Source organism: Notothenia coriiceps, unplaced genomic scaffold (assembly GCF_000735185.1).
Source record: "Notothenia coriiceps isolate Sejong01 unplaced genomic scaffold, NC01 NC01_scaffold00016873, whole genome shotgun sequence".
NCBI classification, from domain to species: domain Eukaryota; kingdom Metazoa; phylum Chordata; class Actinopteri; order Perciformes; family Nototheniidae; genus Notothenia; species Notothenia coriiceps.
This window is the reverse complement of record NW_011349574.1, coordinates 310,859-331,233: the sequence shown is the minus strand read 5'-3', so window position 1 is coordinate 331,233 and position 20,375 is coordinate 310,859. Positions and strand designations below refer to the sequence as shown.

General features: G+C 39.9%; 1 protein-coding gene across 8 annotated transcripts in view; it reads right to left on the bottom strand.

The window, feature by feature from the left end:
• Positions 1-364: 364 nt before the first annotated feature.
• The window catches only part of LOC104949912 (microtubule-associated protein 4-like), a 242,267-nt gene continuing 222,256 nt past the window's right edge, over positions 365-20,375 (bottom strand). For 3 of the 8 annotated variants that reach the window (XM_010776341.1, XM_010776346.1, XM_010776349.1), the window contains 11 exons: positions 17,566-18,548; positions 16,212-16,457; positions 13,661-13,835; positions 13,496-13,558; positions 11,021-11,346; positions 10,473-10,529; positions 9,101-9,193; positions 7,738-7,819; positions 7,265-7,371; positions 4,833-5,010; positions 3,851-3,952 (listed from right to left, as the gene is read on the bottom strand). In XM_010776341.1, coding sequence (XP_010774643.1) covers positions 3,945-3,952; positions 4,833-5,010; positions 7,265-7,371; positions 7,738-7,819; positions 9,101-9,193; positions 10,473-10,529; positions 11,021-11,346; positions 13,496-13,558; positions 13,661-13,835; positions 16,212-16,457; positions 17,566-18,548 — 2,318 coding nt within the window. In that variant the 3' untranslated portion in view covers positions 3,851-3,944. Of the gene's footprint in view, positions 3,812-3,849; positions 3,953-4,832; positions 5,011-7,264; positions 7,372-7,737; positions 7,820-9,100; positions 9,194-10,472; positions 10,530-11,020; positions 11,347-13,495; positions 13,559-13,660; positions 13,836-16,211; positions 16,458-17,565; positions 18,549-20,375 lie in introns of those variants that run through there. The other 5 variants (XM_010776342.1, XM_010776350.1, XM_010776347.1 and 2 more) reach the window with 5 other exon arrangements.

Sequence of the window (20,375 nt, the reverse complement as noted above, 5' to 3'; positions counted from 1 at the left end):
CTAGCAGTGGGCATCTATTGTACAGCGCCCGGGGAAAATACATAGATAGATAGATGTCAAAACATGTCATTTTAATTATTTAGAATTCATGTGCTTGAACAAGTGACATTTGCCTAACTCTTGCGACTTGACCTCATTTCAGATGTTTCCGAATGAAATTAAACAAAACGGCAATTTGGTATTCTTGTCTGGTTAATGCCAAATAAACTCTGAAAGAATGACTCAAAGTAGTAGATTAGTTGATTATAACAAAAAGTGTGCATTACCCCACTTGCTATTGCTAGGTTTGCCAAGTTAATATGCAGCAACATACAGTATTTTAACTGTTGTTTTCACTTCTAAAAGAAAAGCCACAACACTTTTAGTTTTAGTTTATTTTTATTTCATGTTCAATAATCACATCACTAATCAACAAGTAATCACAAAAAACACTGTTTTCCAAACCAAAAAATGAAATTCAAATGAATGAACAAAACAAAAAACACCAAAAAACAATGAGGAGGTTCTGCAAATGACATAGAAAGTCTACCTAACACACCCCATTGTTGTTTTTCAGCATGCTCTGCAGGTACAGCACGTGTGTATTAGCTAGTGTTACTCTTGCATGAGTGCAGTGGCGGTACATGAAGATCTACAACGCTCCTTGGATAGAATACTGAGGAGCATTTATTACAAAAGCAAAATCCGGAAACTACGGGTAGTTAACCTTAGATAAGGATGTGTTAGGTGTGTGTGTCTCTCCTCGGCAGGTTGCTGCTTTTTGAGTGCTATATGTAGCAGCCATTATGTTTGATATGAAGTACTACTAAATCACAGGCCTACACATCTACCGCTACACTTAGTGCCTGCTTCATCAACAAATTCCCTTTGCCCACTGTCATATACTGTACAGTGTCATGTGTTTCAGGTGCTAGGTTCTTTTATCATATGAACCTCTATAGGTCCTGAAAGAGAAGTTAGCCAGGTATTCCCAAAATTATTATTATATCTTAAGACAGGGCTTGCGCTTTGTTGCATGGTTTAATAGTGTGTTGGCATAATTGCCCACTGCATATGTAGTAAAAAAACAAACTTGTAATAATGGTTGCAAGTACAATGTTTCTAAATCAAGTTGCCATTACAGCGCAATAATGAAAACATCAGATTTAATGCGATTTTTGAAGACTTTGTAAGTTATGTATTGGGGTTCAAATCTTGTTGTGCAAATCCTTGGGGAAACTCAAGAACACAGTTTGTGAAACTGGCTGTTACACATCTTAATTATAATCCCTTCAACCAATGAGAGCACAACCACCACAAGGCTACAGGAACACAACGATAAATACATATACAAAAGTGTTGTGTCTTTAGTACAATATATCTCAAAAGACATTCTTTCACTTCAGTGGCCCCTTTCTAATTTCTAAGTGACAATTTGGATAAGAAAACTGTGTTTTTTCCCTAAAGGGCAGTCAAAATGAGCTTTGGTATTTAGCACATTTCTCGAATGCGTCAGAAGAATTTGAATGAAGACACATGCAATGTGTCCATACTACAGATAACAAAAAGTCAAAGCAAAAGTTTGCATCATCGGTTGTTCTGACTCAAAATCTTTACTTATTATCAGATTAATTAGCTTAATGTCACTTTTTGCAACTAAAGAGCCATACTTCACTAGGGAGTTAGTGGAGAGGGAATATTGGACTTACATTCAACATAAATGCTTATTTTGCTCTCCGTCTATTGGATGTTAAAACAGAAAAACATACATCATGAAATGTATATTTTGTGTTTACAGCTTCTTTGGGCTGTCCCCAAGTTGCCCCCTAAAAATGATGCAAGGTTCAAGAGATTATATTTTGTGTTCAGTAGCAAAAATGTTTCAAAATTCCTGATAATACACAGCCATACACTTACTATACTCAAAACTGAGCAGAGTAGTGATGCAGTTATGTCTGACAAGTTTTACCATGACTTTTGTACGTGATACATCGCTGAACTAAAATACTTCTAATATAATCAAAACTTTTTTCATTTATTTTAGTAAGTTGGAGCCATGCTGTCACTGTATACAAATCTGTGGTAGAATTAATGATGAAACAACAACCATCAGAAACTAGCTCTTCCTCTCCATCACTGTTCAAAATCACAATTTGAGTTACAACACGTCAGCTATCTAAGTTTGCCCCGAGTTATACATATGGTACCAAACCACAACACTTTGAGTCTTAATACACAAAGGCTTTCATCTCCAGTATAATCTGACCATGCATTATAAAGGCAATCAGTTGAATACATTGCTACAAGAGAAGAGTATAAAGCCACGTCATGTTCCACTGCCAATACTCAAAGAAGGAAAGTGCTGAACAGTTATTTGAGATGTTTATATTCAGCTAGAGTCAAACAACATGCTACCATAACCCTTATAGAAACACCTGATATTGAACAACAACCATTACTACTACCAGGACAGCTTGATTTAAAGAACGTCCTTAAAAGCAGGTTAACCGTAACGTTTTATGTCAGTTTTGTGAACTATCATCATTTCTTTGTCTAAGCAGTGTTAGGCGTGAGCCTGCATCATCCTCATTTCTTTTCAGGTAAGAAGGACAGGAGGCACATACAAGACACACAGCTCCTTTAACCTCAGAGACATTTAGACATCGTCCTCATGTCCCTCTGGACTGCATGCTTAGTTAAAGCTATACTTTAGCAAACTTTCTCAATTGCAATTGAAAAACGTTCAGGTTTCCACGTGCAAAGCACACCTCAAATGCATCTTTTCAGCCTCCTAGCAACACCTCTTTTCCTACTTTCTTTCTCTCTATCCTTAATGTGTGTCTTTGTTTACAAAAACCTGTGCGTGTTTCCAAGATTTTCAGAGTGCTATTGGAAAAGAAAAAAAACGGCCACTGTATTGCTTACGCAGGAAGAGACGTACAATAAATAAATATAAACTTGTTTAAAATCAAGAAACTAGAAGGAAAGAAACCTTGAGAAAGACAGAAATAAGATCCGAACAGTACACCAAAGCTCATTTTTACACCATTTTGTCACTCAAACACATCATCACAAACACAGAGAAGAGAGTTAGCTACAGCCTAAAAGGATTCAAACAGCCTACTTGTTGTCTAGCTTTTATTGTTTATGGTAATGAGAAGAGAGGAAGTGACTAAGCAGATGAGATGAATTACTATGATGTTATTAAAGCAGACACTAAGGAGAAGCTATGTGTTTGACAGAAGCCAACAGGTGAGTCCAAGAGGGTTTCCATGCTGCTCAGTTGAAGTAATCGCTACTTATTTGGTGCGTGAGAGGATGGAGGGTAAGAGTACACGCCCAGGCTGTGGGGGGGAAAGGATGTGAGTGACAACCATGGATCCAGTTCAACTTGGAGAACCAAATATTTGAGAAAACGTTATCCTCTTTTCCCTCCACATAGATTCCCACAGAGGCCCAAGTCTTTAAAGTCACTTCAGCCAAATATAGAGGGGCAAGATGATGAGCTCAGATGTGAGAGAGGAGGCATGAGAACATGGAGTTTATACTAGAGCGACAGAACTACGGCAGAACGGCAGATTAAAACATTTCCAATGACATATCTAAGAGTTTTCCAGGATGGGGGAGTGAAAGGAAAAGATCCCTTTAGGAGCTGCTGCTGGACCTCATCATGGAGGGGTCGGGTGGTGGTAGTGGTGTAGAGAATGGGAGGAACCGTGCAGGTTGGGGTCTGTTGTCGTCCTGGGGGGGGGGCTGCCAGGTGATGATTTCGGCGGCGTGGTCCGTGCGAGAGCGAGCATTCTCGCGGAAGTTGAGCTTGAAAACACTCAATCTGCAGCAGAAAGGTTAGAAATAAAGTGGTAGAGAGGGGGAGGTGAGGGAGGGAGGGAGGGAGGAAGACAAAAAATATAGAGGGTGGTATTGTTGGGGGGGTTGAGATGAGGGGGGGCAGAGGGATTGTAGAATTAGATGCCTGCAAGATAAGAAGTCGAAAGATGATGGTGTGATCAGAGGTCTTTGGACTGGAGACAACATGATGAATACAGCACACACACACACACACACACACACACACACACACACACACACACACATACTACTTACGTATAATGTATGACTAATACGTAAGTTAATCACACAACACACACACACACACACACACACACACACACACACACACACACACACACACACACACACACACACACACGTGAGAGATGGCAAAAGTACACACATCCTTTACTCAAGTAGAAGTACAGATACTCGTGTTTAAAAATACTCTGGTAAAAGTAGAAGCACTGACTAAACTTCTCCACTCAAGTAAAAGTAAAGAAGTACGTGCTTTGAAATGTACCTTAAGTCAAAAGTACCCATAACTAACTGACCTTTCTTTATATTAATAGAACAATCATGTCATTGTTAGCTAATGAATGTTTCCATGCTTTTGAAGTTTCCATTGGTCCCTCTTCTTTAGAGAAGACCAGGAAATGATGGATACACGGATCGTGTTCAAATCAATACAGTAGGCACGCAATGACTCTAAATAATAATGATCACGCCACCAAACGCAGATTAAAACTAAAGTAACAAACCTGTTTTGAAAATCTAAGAAGTAGAAAGCACAGGTCTCTGAGTTAAAAATGTAAGAAGTAAAAGTAAAAAGTCATCATAAAAATAAGTAGTGGAGTATTTGTACTCTACTTCCCACCTCTGCACACGCAGTTGATCTCAGTCAGGGGAGCAAAAGTAATCTCCTCTTGCTATACAGCATGCAATGTTTCAGGCATTTGGATATTGCTGGGCTTCATTCCATGTCTCCTTCTCCCGCAGCAACATGGCTGACACACACTCACTTGTCTCTGGGATGTGTGCGTCCAGAGCCTGGAGACCCTCATTATCACAGGGGGGCCCCTCCTTCAGACCATTCTCCCGGGCAGCAGGGCTCCCTTCCTGCCCCGGCTCCGGGCCTGGGGCTGCGCTGCCGCTCATGGGGGTCCCGTTCCCCTCTGCTCGGTCCTGGGCTCCCTCCGCCTAGTAATACATAGCAGGGCGTGTCAATGGGTTGGGATGGGGGTTGAACAACACGGATCTCATGTTATTACATTTGGTACCTTTCGTGAAAGACAGATTAAAGTTCTGTATTTAGTTATTTCCAAAAGAATTATATTTTGAAATAAATGTATTAGGGTAACCCCCTTTGTTAGGATAAACCCAGCTCGTTTTGAAGGTGTCCCGACAAAAGCAACGTCAGACATTAAAAAACAACAAAAATAACAGAAAGCAAAGCACAACAAACAATAACAAACCATGTAAAGTCTGTTCAATTAAATTCATGAAGTAATACATCAAATTACAATGTAATGGACAGTTGTGTGTAATAGATTGGTTTCTAATATCTAATAGTAGCAGGAAAAGTATTCCAATCTTTTGTGGCTTTAAACATGAACACTCTTTAGCATCTCAGGACAGAGTGTCTAACTTGATAATTGAAATGTAATTTACAAAATACTAAAAGTAAAAAAACATTTGAATATAAGTTGAAGCCAATGAATGTGTCTTCTTACATTTAATCAAGGCCATTTAAGTGTGTGCAGTGATGTGTATGAAAAGGGCAACCAATAACTGCATAAGCTGTGTTAAGTAGAGATCTGATTTATTTGAATTCTGGTAAACAACATCACAATAGTCCATAATCGGAAGTATTAGTTGAGAAGCAATTTTCTTAGGGACACTGAACGTAAAAAATAAGACTGATCCCATAATTTTCTTTGGTTAATACATGATTTATATGCAATTTAAATGAAAGTTCAGAGTCTAGCCATACACCAAGAAAACTGGTGAGACAGATGTCTGGCTAAAAGTATGAAAACATCAAGAGCTAGACCAAGTTGAAGGGAGATGGGCTAACAAAAACATATTTGTTAAAATGTTAGAATGAATGGAATGATAGAAAGCAACATCAACATGTAAAATAAATATACATTTCTCATGGACCACAACCCCTCTGCATGATAAAGTAATATCATTTATTAATAATAATATATACTGGATCTGTAAAAATAGACTTCAGTTAGAACTCATTAGAGAGCTATCACAAAGATAAGAGCTTGCTCAGACAGGTTAATATGGGAATGTTTGTATTTGTAGCGGTTGATTTTGCATCTTCCCCGGGATGGAGGGTACACATTATGGGTGAACTGTGTGTGAAGATGAGAATGTGAGTTAAGGATGGGGTCATGAAACAATAAAAGCTCAGAGAGGATGAGGGAATAGGTCACTTCATCATGTATTGTCTCTCTATAAGTTTCTCGGTGATTCAAATCCTTTTTGAAATGTTTCATATTTTAGAAATCTTTGACCGTCGTGTCAACCGTTTCTCTGTATGCCTGTCTCCTCTCATTCTCTCTCTGAGTGTTTTTGACAGGGCCGAGCGGAGCTGTGCCCTGCAGGGAGGTATTCAGACATCTTTTAAACAGACGGCCGAAGATCAGGAGAAAAGGGGCCGTTTGCAGGTTCAGATGAAAAGGTTGCAGGATGCCACAGATGGTTTATGACAGGCTGTCATCAGTTATTGAAGCTTGAAGCCACCCATCTTTTAGTTTATGAACACGGCGGTGGAATGTGCACGAAAAGCTTAAAACACCTGAAGTAATAGTTCTGCATAGGTTCTGAGATGGACACACTTTTTGCCAGTTGGAACAGGTTTGAACTTTTTTCATATTTGTATTTCTTCTGGGATCTTCTCACTGGTTAAGAGTGGGCGGAACTCTTTCTTTTAGATAAAGGTGAACGTTGTTAGATATTTATACATCGTTTCTCTTTTAACAGCAGAGCTATTACTTTAATGACAAAAGGTACGTACAACTTTTTCAGATACAGATTGAAGACTGAGATTTGTCTCATTATAGGAGGAAGTAAATAATGCCCTAAAGGACTGCTTTCATATAAACACATTGCCTCAAAAGCATTTCATGTAAATAATAATAAAGAAGTTGTCATTGAAATGCACACTGTGTTGCCATAATGACTAACTCAAGTAGGTTGCAGTTATGCATAATGTGTAATAACTGTTATTAAAAGCAGTAAGTGTATTTGAATTTTAACTTGCCAATGTACTGTGAAACCAGATATATCTTTATTTTGATTGGCTGGGTTATTAAAGCGCTTCAATTGCAGTGTCCTGATCTGCTTTCCCACTATACAGGAATGTAATACAAACAGTTTAAAGTTAACAGACAGACAAAACCGTGTGCAGACTGTAAGATGTCCCCCATAATAATCTCACCTTCATGTCTCCTCCAGCAGGGGAATGGCTCAGGTTGTCCATGGAGCCCACTTTGGCCTTTTCCCTGAAGCTCACCTTGTGGGACTCGACCTTTACAACGCCACCGCCTGCAGCACACAGAAACATTGTTATTATGATAGCTAAATAATCATGAAATACACAGGCATGGATACAAGCTTTTCAATGTTATGACCATGTGCAAAACAGATCCAGCTTCTATACAGCCTTCTTTATTTCAAGTCACTAATCTTATTTATTTGACTGTATATTGCCATACATATCTGGCACCTGTATAATGACTTCAATATCCACTTAATAAGACAGGGGGTCAACGTTGAATCAAAACCTCACCCAAACATTATATACTTTACGAAAGACTGATATCATTTTTTCATCTAGGTCCGTCTAACAGCTTATGAGCATTTGGGGATGGATTAAATGCAATAGGGTAAAAACTACATTTCCCAGCTCACCAGGCTTGTACTTGATGTTGTCCTTGGAGCCGCACTTTGATGTCACCTTACTCAGATCCACCTTCTTGTTGAGAATCTGCACCTGCCAAATGTCACACAAGCCTTAATTGTTAAAACGTTATACAGAGATCCCTCGATGGTTTCATTTTAGGGGCTATTCCTTCTTCAGCTGCTATAAAAGCACCATTGACACATTCATCACCACCATCGCAATGCAACAAGTGGTGGAACACAAACTGCTGACTGTATCTGGATGTTATAGAAAGTCAAATTCAGGTTTTTGAACTCTATCTTGAACACACTTTCTTTGTATTTGTCTATAATGCATTATAAACCATATTTGAAGTACTGCATTAATACAACTATAAGCACTAATATTGTATCAATGATCATAATGCTTTCTAACAATTATTTTAACACCTTATTAAACTTTATAAAATGACTTATAAGGTCAAGTATCATAATATTGTATAATTACTGGTCATTCGCATACAGGACTATAGTGTAGTATAATTCCAATAGTTTCAATGGCTTTTAATGAGTGTGATAAAGCATCATAATAATATCATTAATACATCCGAGGGGTCATTGTGTGAACAGAAATTTTGATACTTGACCTCATATGTAGTTATAAAAGTCTTTGTCATTAAGCATTATCCGTTTTTACAAGTGCTTATCATTTTAATTATATAGGGATAACAGCACATACATATATACGTATATTTATAATGCATTATATAAATGAAAGTGTGACCACAAATCTATTTCAATATCTTAAGAAGTAAAACAATCGTAGACGTGTTCTGTAAAGATGGCAGGAACACCACGCTGCAGAAGGTGAGAAAAATGCCAGAAAATAAAGAGAAAGCATAATATCAAGAGTTCCCAAATGTACCTGTTTGTGATCATACTCTCCTCAGAAACAGACAATCTTTACCACGAGCCAATCAGAGGCCAGTATTGATTGTTTGCTAGTTTATTAATCCTTTTTAGTAAGGTAGTGAGAGGGCAAGACAACACAGGAGGGGTTAAAGGAGCAAGGGGGTGTGCAGCAGGTTCTGGGGAATAGCTGATACATCAAGCTTGCTAGCATGCTGTCCAAAAATCCCCTAAACTTCTAAGAGAGCAGAGAGAAAGTGTTAGCGGCCATAAGTACTGTAGCTTGACTTTAAGAGCTACCTTCACTTTTTTTGAAGGCTGTACAGACTGTACAACTCACTCAGGTTGGAAGTGATTTGAGCGTTCTTCGATTTGGGCAAAATAGAGATGAAAATACAATATTTATTCCATGCTCTGTTCCCTAAAGCCAGGTTATTTGTCTGATTGGCTTATGAGCTCTGCTTGTAGGCCAGGCTGTACTTACTTTCCCTCCACCAGGAACATGCTTCATATTGTCCTTGGAGCCCAACCGTGAGGAGACGTGGCTAAAGTCCAGCTTTTTGGATACAATGTGAACCTATATGGAACCAGCATAGCAGCAAGAGGGAAAATAGAGGAAAGCAAGGGGGTGGGGGGGAAGGGGTGACACCAGAGGAAGTGAAAGAAAGATTAAAGCAATAGAAAAAGAGAAAAGATTACAGAAAAAGGTAGAAAAAGAAAAGGAGAAGGGAGAATAGATCACCATAACGGGCAGGGTTAGAAGGACAGAAGGATGAAGCAAGGTTTACCTGGGAAACAGTGAACACGCCTAAAAACATTTGAACTATCGGTATCTTAGGTGCGCTTGATATTAACTGCTGGGAATGTAAGCAGTCTTGTGTTGCCACATGAATAGTGACAGAAATCCAAAGGAAGGTCTGAAAACCAGGTCTGGTAAAAAACTAAATATCAGAATTCCACACTGGAACCTCTTTTATAGAGCAAACACATGCAATCACACAATAACATTAACCGGTTGACACACAGTGAGTAGTGGCAAAAATTAATACTTTAGTTGAATGACAGGTTAGACTGCTAGAAGTAACTAAGCAAACCCAAGGCAGAAAACTTCTAGAATTTAGAAGTAATAATAGTAAAGCTCATTGCTTGTTTGTGGTTTCCATAAGACACAGACACACAGAGTCACAGAGTTCTCAGCTGTGGACCACAAGTGATGGCCCTGATCCCAAGGGTCCTACCAGCAGGGGTCACCACTGCAGCCTGGTGTGTGTGATAGAGAAGCCCCCCTGCTGTAGTAATGCAACATCTACCAACTTCAAAAATGCAGATATGGAGTTCACCGACTTCAGAATGATATTGTATATTATTGTAACTGTTCTTTTCATGAAAGTGACCAACGGCAGCTAGCTGTTACTACGGTACTTTGGTTTGAAAGGAAAACACTGTATTTACTTTTAGCACTGAACTACAGTGGATTGGTTTAGTTTAAGGACTTTATATGTTTTTTTAGATGATGTTCCATTCTTCCACTTGGAATTGAAAGATGTTTTTGCCAAACTGAGTACCCTGGAAGTAAAGTAGGAAAGCCCTAGTTTGCCTTAAATAGAAGAGCTATTTTGCAAGATACATTCATTCAATTTGATCCTAAAAAGGCATTAAATGGTTTTAAAATATAATAGCACATGGTCAAAAGCCCTCAGTAGAGCTATTCACATTAAACCAACCAAAAACATGAAGTGTTGAAAAGAAAATGGCAAAAATATGTATGAACAGAACCAACAAAAGAGAAGAGAGGGGTGGGAGTTGGATGTTGTGGTGAGGTTGGGGAGGAGGAGGAGGAGGAGGAGGGGACTCACTTTGCCTTGGCTTGTATCTTTGGAGAGGACGCCTCTGCTCTGAGAGGCAGATGGCACCTGGGGAGACAAGCCCACCCGGGGTCAACAACAAAAACAAATGATAACAACACGCAGGAGGAGGAGGAGGATGCCATGCAGGAAGAGGTGCAGGGAATGATGTATGTGGACAGAGGAGGAAAAACAGAAATCAAAGCTTAAAATGGGTGAAATGGAACTAAATAGACTTATGCTTGATATGATATGACTTATTGAGTGGTCTTACAAGCAAGTGACAAAGCCAATAACAATGAGAAAGAAGGTTCGGAAAAATCTAGTGAGGTGAAATAACCTTGTACATTATGCTAACATGTTGATAGCTGGTTATATACACAGAGCTTCAGAAAGAAGTTTGAAGAGTAAGTGAGGGCCACAGGAAGCCACTGGTGCAGGTTAAAAAGGCCTTCAGATAACCTAAGGTCACGTTAGTCAAGGGGGGGCCAGTGTCAGAAAACACGCTATCAGAAGCAAAACACTCGTGTATTTATGAAAGCTGCAGTTGGAGGACCTACCTTCCCTCCTCCAGGCTGGTGCTTCATGTTGTCAGTGGAGCCAATCTTAGAGCGGACGTTACGAATGTCGGGGGCCGGGGCTGTCCCGGGGCGGGCGGCGGTCCTAGAGGTGGAGGTGGTGGTGGTGGTGGTAGTAGTTGAGGAAGTGGTCCGGGAGGTACGCGGCACCAAGGGCTTCTTCTCTGGTGCTGTGCCAGTGGTGGAGGAGGAGGGGGGCGCCGGTTTGGTTGCTGTGGGTCGGGTGCGAGATGCAGCGAGGGTGGAAGTAGTGCTGCGGGTGGTGGAGGTGGTGGTGGTGGTGGTGGTCTTGGGCTTGGTGGGGTTGGCTAGTAGAAATGGAGTGGGAGAGTTATTCAAAGCTTTATTGTAAATAAGATAAATGATTTTTGAACGGTCTTACTTAAAGGCCTCCTAATTACTATTTTTAGGCATATATTACAGATATATAAAAAACATGTTTATGAAGTGTTTTGCTCAAAATACCAAACAGATCACCCATCATAGCCATGCATCATACCCCTCTACTTCAGCCCTGTTAGAGGATTGCTGATTCTGAGCTTTAGAAAAAGAAAAAAAAGAGAGGAGAGCTCATACAGGAGAATTCCACCCAGATACTCATCTAAACGCTGCTGTGATTAAACACCATATTATGTTCCAAACCACATCAAGGATTATTTCTGAAGCAGCGTTAGCTCTGAGTTTTAGCGATGCTTGCTAACGTAAATACAGACCATATTACTTCCAAAACACGTCGCGCATTGTTTCTGATACAGCAACGTTTCTGATAGGGCCGTGGGTTTAAAGCCAGCCCACATTCTGTGCGTGTAAAGCTGTGATGTGCTTAGAACGAGCAAGGTTTTATGTATTCAAGGCATACTGACACAACCACCGTAAATACATCCTGTCATTTACAGTCAAGCCCCTGACAAATAAGTTAGCCAAAAAAGGAGAGTAAATAAACTAAATGTATAAAAATAAGACAGAGATGGAGAGCAGACAAGATAGCAAAGGCAAACAGAGAGCGTATCATCACCACTGCACCTTTCAAAGGAATAGCATTTCTTTCCTGTGGGTTTTAGTGAATACTTTTCAGCATCCTTCCCCTCAGCCTGCTAAACCACAAGGCACTTGAAAATGTGTCAATTCATATTCACTTTGCTACAAGTCAGCTTTTTCTTCTGAGTGCTGCATATGTCCTGCTGTCCCTGAGAGCCTTTGGTGTATCTCCAGTTCTTGTTAAGACGTGTTTAATTGAGGAAATCCTCCCGCTGTATCAGCAGGAGCTTCAAACTCCTGTCAACAGCGAGGGGACAGTAATCCACTGACTGCTGCGGTGAAGGGTTTTAACTCTCCAGGGCCTTTCAGCAATAAAGCCTCTCTCTCACTGCGAGCCTACCCAGCATTGTCATGCTTGGACAGTGTGTGCTGCAGTGTCACACTCCTGCTGACAGCTGTCCTGTTGCCAAAATGTAAAGTAATCTGTCGACAGTAAAGCTGTAACTGTGTGTGACGAGAGAGCGGGGAGGTAAAAAAGAGGAAAAGGATTACAGATGAGGAGAGTGAAGAAGAAAGAGGACCAGAAATATATGCAGAGAGCAAAGTCACAGAGGAAGAGAGAGCTCTGTGGTGGGAGGTCAGAAATATTGGCACCGGTAGAGATTTTTATGAAATACTAAATTCTAACTCCTATTGAGATAATGGTCCTGATTGTGGCTATATGTACAAGTCACATAGATCTTGAGGTGAAAGTAGAAAAACAATGTTGCAATTCTAAACTTCTAAATAAAAATAAGTCAAAAAGAAATGCAGCGTATGACACATGTTAACTAATGTCACTATCTATCTGATCATTGATCTACTTTCAGCAGTATCATGTCATAACAATATGATGACCTTTTGATCATTAGTGGGAAAAAAAATAAAATGTTGTGGGGTAATTGTACTGAAAATTACCAAAAGCTGTACAGCACAGGACTCTAGTCTAATGTAGTGCAATTATGTTATTTAATTAATTTTTTAACTCGTTATCAACTAATTTTGCATAGAATTTACATATTGTGCCGTATCAAAAAAATATCCTTTTTATCATTTTGATAATGATCAAACCAACCTTACCATATTGGCTAATTCATTAGAAAAAACAAAGGAATTAAAAAAATAAAGCATTTGAGTTAATAAAAAAAAGTCCAATTCACACACGATACATGATACGTTGTTTTTGGTAGTATGCAGTTTCCACTAGGAATAGTTACAACCAGACACGTCACAATGTTTTAAAATGTTGTCATAACAGAGGGGTCATTAGATATATACTGTATGGAACTTGACATGTATCTTTTGTTCAAGTACATGTGTTATTTCATTGAGTCTCTTTCTGTGCTTTAATGACATTTTACAGGCAGAGAGTAGAGAGAGTATTTTGTGACTGCTTTCTGTTTCTGCATGTTCTGACAGGTGAAGGGAGTGCTGCTGTACCTGCAGATGTCTTCACAGTGCCAGGCTTCTTCTCCTCTCCTGGTTTGCTGTCTGTCTTGGAGGCTTAAAAAAACAGATGGTGATGCACAAAAGCACAGAGATAAAAATACTGAGCATCAAAACCTTATGTGTGTACAAGAACCTGTGTGTGCATCTCTGTCATACCCAGAGGCTTTCTGGCTGCGGTGGTAGGAACGGTGCGAGGAGACGCTGCCGTGCGCACTGATGAAGCAGTTTTACTGGCTGCTGTGGTAGCAGTTCCATTTTTGGTGGCAGTTGTGGAGCCTGTTGAGGAGGCAGTGCTAGGCTTTGGCACAAGGGGGCGCCTCTCTGTGGTTGTCTGAGGAGAGGGAGACAAATAAAAACACCAGGCAGGGATGTCAGGTGAGGAAGATTTATGAATGAAAGCATTTTCAGCATGAGCAAACGCTACAAATCCATCAAAAACCATCAACAGCTAATCATATTCTGTTAGCGCTAACATGAGTAATAAAACACACATCTGTAAATGATAAACTATCTTGTTATTAACATTTTAACTATTTGATCCGTTTTATTGTGTTGCACTGTTGCATGTGACCTAAGATGTTCATTGATATATCTACACTGTGCTATGTACACATGACAATAAGAGCCTTTCATCTTAAATCTTGTGTATACAGTATATTATTAGCCTATATTCCTGCTACTGCAGTATCTTTGACCTTTTTAAAGAACATTTGAATTATCCAGGATTGTGTATATTGTTTATAGCTATTGATATACTATTTTTCATTTTAGTTTTAATAACTTTTCCACTTTTAAGTATGTGTGTTTTACTGTTGAGCAGACTGGTCCTGTAATAAAAACATGTTGTTTGCCTGGCTCCTGTCATGAGCTCAGGCAAATGTTCAGAGACTTTACAGAGGAATTCAGGTCGAAGATGTGCGTGATACATGTAGACGCTACTTGACGATTGCACACAACATTCAGAAGCAGATTTCCCCTCATAACCCTACGATGATGCCACGCTCCACATACTGTACAGCTGAGCCGCTCTGCACTGAGTCACCCTGCAGCCCTGAGCCCTGGGAGGCTAAATAAAGGCTGCTAATTCTTCCGTTGTGGTGTCACACTGGTTGTAGTTAAGAAAAGTCAACCGAGCACGAATTGAAAAGGGGACATAACGTTCTCAATGACTGGACTGACAAAAAGTCAACTTTAGAGATTTGTGCTGGAAGCAGACAAGACTGCATCCCTGATAAAAGCAAACCATTTTAAGGGCATATTCATCTGTTCTAGAGACAAAATGCCCCCATGCATGGAATGAACCAGGAACGTTGCATTATGCTGGTAAATTATCCAGAATGCTGTGCAGAAATCAAATGCAAAGATATAATAATTTATAATAATAATATAATTTATAGAGTGTTGCAAGCAATGACATTTTCTTGTGTTACTAAATAGTGTACTAATGTTGACAAAACCACTAGCTAAGAATCTGTCCTGGAGCATTCAGTCATTCCGCTTGGTCTTCCTCGGCAGGTGAATTTGATATCATTGATCGGGGGTGTGAACATTTACATTTTTGTGTGCACTTCAGGACTTTTTAGGACTCATGTATTAGGTTAATTGAGTATCTGTATTGAACTAACAGGGATTCAAAGCCCTTAAAGTCAGGTGCTACAAATTGAAATCTCCAGAAGGGCTACTCAATGGAACTTGTGTTGCCATTGTTTCGTTAGCTACGGTTTCCAAGGTCATTAAGATGTTTTCAATCCAAAAATGTAATTATACTTAATATGATAATTATAAGCCATTAATAGAAACAGCAGTTGTGGAAACACCATAGTGGATGTTTACTGTATCCTCGCCTACAACAATACATGCTCTTATGGACCTTTACTTGATTGATTGTTGCCACACAATGTGAATTACTTCACTATTAAAATGGCAGGCTTATTAGAAAATGAAAAACTCATGAGCCTTTTGTAATGACTTTGTTATGTCTGTTGTTTCAAGTTGTGAGATGGAGAAGAATAAACAGCGACTAAAGGCATCTTAAAGATAACATGTTCGACATGATACATCAATGAATACATCTACTCATAAAAAACATCAGATACAACTTATAAACACTGCTCACCCTCGAGATGCGCCCTTTGATCGGGACTCATCAGATTTCCCTTCAATAGTGTTTTATTGTCACAGTTTATAGATTTTTTATCTCCACGGTCTACTGTATATTTTCTACTTTTTAATGCTGTTTAAATTCAATTTTGAGATGTTTAAATGTCTAGTGTTGTTTATTTCTACTCTTTAATTTGTACTTGAGTGCAATGCCTTGTTTTGTTGTTTTCTGCTTTGTTGTTTTCTGTTTTGTTGTTTTCTGCTTTGTTGTTTTCTGTTTTGTTGTTTTCTGTTTTGTTGTTTTCTGTTTTGTTGTTTTCTGCTGCTGCGACGCAAACATTTCCCAATTTGGGACCAATAAAGTACCTCTTATCTTAATCTTTTTTGAAATACTCAATTGTGAGTCTGTTTGAGAAGGCATGAGGCACTAGGACCAGATGTTCAGAAACTCGGTTTTGTGAGCCACAAATGAACAAAAGCTACGCAGGTAACCATGATGGTTAAACAATGGTTGGTTAGCGTCTTTATCCTTGATCCAAACTCATCAGAGGAAAGTCTCTGTCTCATTCTGCATCCTTTGACGGACACCCTGTCAGCTGAATCTTACCTTGGGCCTGACATCACGTGCAGTGGTGGAAATGGAGGATGCAGGGCGGCTGGTGGAAGTGGTGGAGGGCCGCTTTGCACCAACAGCTGCTGTGGTTGGTGCCTTGGCTGTTTTTCTATCTAAGATGGAGGTGCTGGTGGAGGAGGATGAAGGGCGCTTAGGAGTGGCTGTGAGTGGACCACCAGTAGCCGATGGACTTGGGCGTGTTTTAGCAGCTGCGCTCAGTTTGGTTGCCCCGACAGCAGGCTGATGACCAAAACATTCAGGAGCAATGGAGCGCAAAATAAGGAGGGAAAGCAAAGGAAAGAAACCATAAGGAAAATGGAGGATAAAAACTAAGCAACAAAAGCAGCATTATACTCAGAAATTATGAATGAAAATGTAGGAACATAAAAAAAAGGTATTGGGTTCCACAGTTACCTTTATGACCTTCCATAGTGCACTAATACTGTAGGTATAAAGAAGCAGTAGCAGAAGCTTTAGCGGCATGCACGGTGAATGGCTTTTTCCGTGATTTAAATCATGCTTGATTTCCGAAATACATATTGCCCATCAATTACCCATTACAAGAAAAAAGTTAACCACCGCATATTCAAGATAATATATTATAATCATATTTTAACTAGGGTGTAAAAACAAAGCAAATCAAAGTGTGTGTGGATTCATCAAATACCTGATTGCAGTAACATATTTGAATTTCCTTTAAATACAGTGCAAATTGCAATCAAAGTAATTACGGTATGTAAGACCATTTTCATAGAAGTATTTACTCAAGTGTGGCTGTGAGTTGTTGAACAGTCTGACTGTCGGCGTCAAGAACGTTTGTATGTGTATAAAATGTTAATGAATAATAGATAACATTATAGATAATATTATATGTGTTCACTAGTTTCACAGGTTTAAACCTGATGTATAGCCTTACAAACAGTAAAACATGTACAAATCTATCAAATCAAGCCAATAAATAAATACCCTTGTTCTGATTTTTTGTTCTTTGATTTTCCTAATTGATGGAATTTAACTTTGCAAAGGTAAAACCTCAAACCCCACCTGGACTGATGCAAGACAATGGGAAAAAGCATGGTTTACCGGGAAAAACAGTTGTCATGGTATGAAATGTAGATTTTTCTACTCGACCTTATAACTCATTGTGTCCATCATAACAATGTGAAGTTATAAGCTGTCCTGCATCTGCTCGCCATAGAAAACAAACCGCGTCTGTATCATTTCTTACATAGGAGCAAGTTTTAGTCTGGTGTGTCAAAATAGGGTATCAGTCTCAGCCATGGTTGTTTTGAGTATAGACTCTATGGCTCGTATCTGTGTGTCAGTGCGTCGGGGGGGGGGCTCCTACCTTGGGTTTCTTGTCTGCCAGGTCTCTGCTCAGTGGGGTGCTGCTTCCATTCGTTGCAGGTTTTGCTTTTTTGGCCTTGTCTCCTACATCTGTTTTTGCAGTCTTGTCCTTCTTGTCATCCTTTTTCTCCAGAACCTTCTTGTTGGCCTGTATTTTGACCTGCTTCTCTTCCTTATCGCTCTTCTTCGTTGGTGTTTCTACCTTGTCGTCTTTTTCTGTCTTCTTGGCTTTGTCTGCCTCTTCTTTCTTGGTCTCTTCCACCTCAAGGGACGTCTTTGTCTCCACGTCAGCCTCCTTCTCCAGCTGGTCGGGTGTCTGCAGTTGTTCTGGGGTCTTCTCCATGTTGTCCATCTGCTGCTCTTTGCCATCCTTCATCTCGGTTTTCTCATTCTTCTCTGTGTTTTTATTCTCGGTCTTCTCTTCCATTTTGGACTTTTCATTTTTGTCCACATTCTCTGTCACTTCTCCTTTCCTCTCTGCTGCTTCTGTCACCTTTACTTTCTCTGTCTTGTCGTCTTTAGCTGTCTTTGCCAATCTATCTGGTGATTCTTCAACCTTGTTCGTGTTATCCTCTTTCTCCTTCTGTGGCATTGGCTCCACTTTCTCTGCCTTTCTTTTTTCTTCCAGCTGTTCTGCCTCTGTCACCTTCACTTTGTCGGTCTCTTTCTCTGCTTTAACCGTTTCTTCCCCCTTTATTTCGTCCTCTTTCTCCTTCACCTTTTCTGCCTCTGTCACCTTCACTTTGTCGGTCTCTTTCTCTGCTTTAACCTTTTCTTCCCCCTTTATTTCGTCCTCTCTCTCCTTCTCTTTTTGTGTCTCCGTTTGTTTTTCCTTCTCCATCTCTTTCTCTGCTGGAGTATCACTGAATTCCACCTTCACGCTTTTACGCTCATCTTTATCCAGAGGATCGAACAGGTCCACCTTCTTTACATTGTCCTCCATCTTCTCTCCAATCTCTGCCTTCTCCATCTTGTCCGATTTTACTGAAAAGAAAAAGTAAAATAAATTAGAAACGTCATAATTAAATTGGTCTAAAATTCATGGTTCTTCAACAACTAAATAAGTTAAAAACCAACAAACTCATTCTGGAAGTGATTTGTTCATAAACATCTTATTTTTCGACCACTAAGAGGACTTAGAAATGCCTTAACATTGGATATAAGGACCATTTTGTCTGCACAGAACCCTTTAAGTCTCTTTGCAGTTTTCCTGCACGGTTCACTGAAGCAATACTTGTCTCTCCCCTGTGGAGAACGACAAGGTGTGTAAAGTGACTCAGTAAAGATATAACACTCTCCTCGGCATTCAAGCATTTCAAATGTGTTTTTATAAAAGGCCACAATAGATGAGATTGCTACGACATCCTCTCTCATTCATCTTTCCAGTTTTTCACAATCTGTCCTCCAATCTCTTCTGTCAAATACCATCTCATGAGACAGAAATAACCTATAAGGAAACGATCTCTTCCTGTTGCCTAGGCAGCCATACCAAGCAAGGATGCAGATGCAAGCAGTGCAACATGCATGCACAGGACATCACATACGTTTCAATTATAACCCATCAGCTGAGATGTTCCCGAACAAAAAAAAACACACATTTTAGACAAAATACTACGAGTCTGGGAGATGTTGCTGGCCTGCTAAACCAAATATCATGCAATATAAACAAGCGTAAAATAAGGTATTTCTTTCATGTTGATTCATTGAATGAAAGCATCATATGACCTCAAGTGATGATGACCTAACGGTGGAGCTGAGGACGGTGAAAGATACTGACTCTGGCTGCGTCTATGTTAAGGAGCTAGATCCTCTAATGTTCACTGCAACAGTTATTAGCAGTGAATACTGTGCTATCTTTCTAATCGACATACAGTGGGGCAAAAAAGTATTTAGTCAGCCACCAATTGTGCAAGTTCTCCCACTTAAAAAGATGAGAGAGGCCTGTAATTTTCATCCTAGGTATACCTCAACTATGAGAAAAAAAAATCCAGAAATTCACATTGTCTGATTTTTAAAGAATTTATTTGCAAATTATGGTGGAAAATAAGTATTTGGTCAATAACAAACAAACAAGATTTCTGGCTCTCACAGACCTGTAACTTCTTCTTTAAGAGCCTCCTCTGTCCTCCACTTGTTAACTGTATTAATGGCACCTGTTTGAACTCGTTATCAGTATAAAAGACACCTGTCCACAACCTCAAACAGTCACACTCCAAACTCCACTATGGCCAAGACCAAAGAGCTGTCAAAGGAAACCAGAAACAAAATTGTAGACCTGCGCCAGGCTGGGAAGACTGAATCTGCAATAGGTAAGCAGCTTGGTGTGAAGAAATCAACTGTGGGAGCAATTATTAGAAAATGGAAGACATACAAGACCACTGATAATCTCCCTCCATCTGGGGCTCCACGCAAGATCTCACCCCGTGGGGTCAAAATGATCAGAAGAACGGTGAGCAAAAATCCCAGAACCACACGGGGGGACCTAGTCAATGACCTGCAGAGAGCTGGGACCAAAGTAACAAAGGCTACCATCAGTAACACACTACGCCGCCAGGGACTCAAATCCTGCAGTGCCAGACGTGTCCCCCTGATTAAGCCAGTACATGTCCAGGCCCGTCTGAAGTTTGCTAGAGAGCATTTAGATGATCCAGAAGAGGATTGGGAGAATGTCATATGGTCAGATGAAACCAAAATAGAACTTTTTGGTAAAAACTCAACTAGACGTGTTTGGAGGAGAAAGAATGCTGAGTTGCATCCAAAGAACACCATACCTACTGTGAAACATGGGGGTGGAAACATCATGCTTTGGGG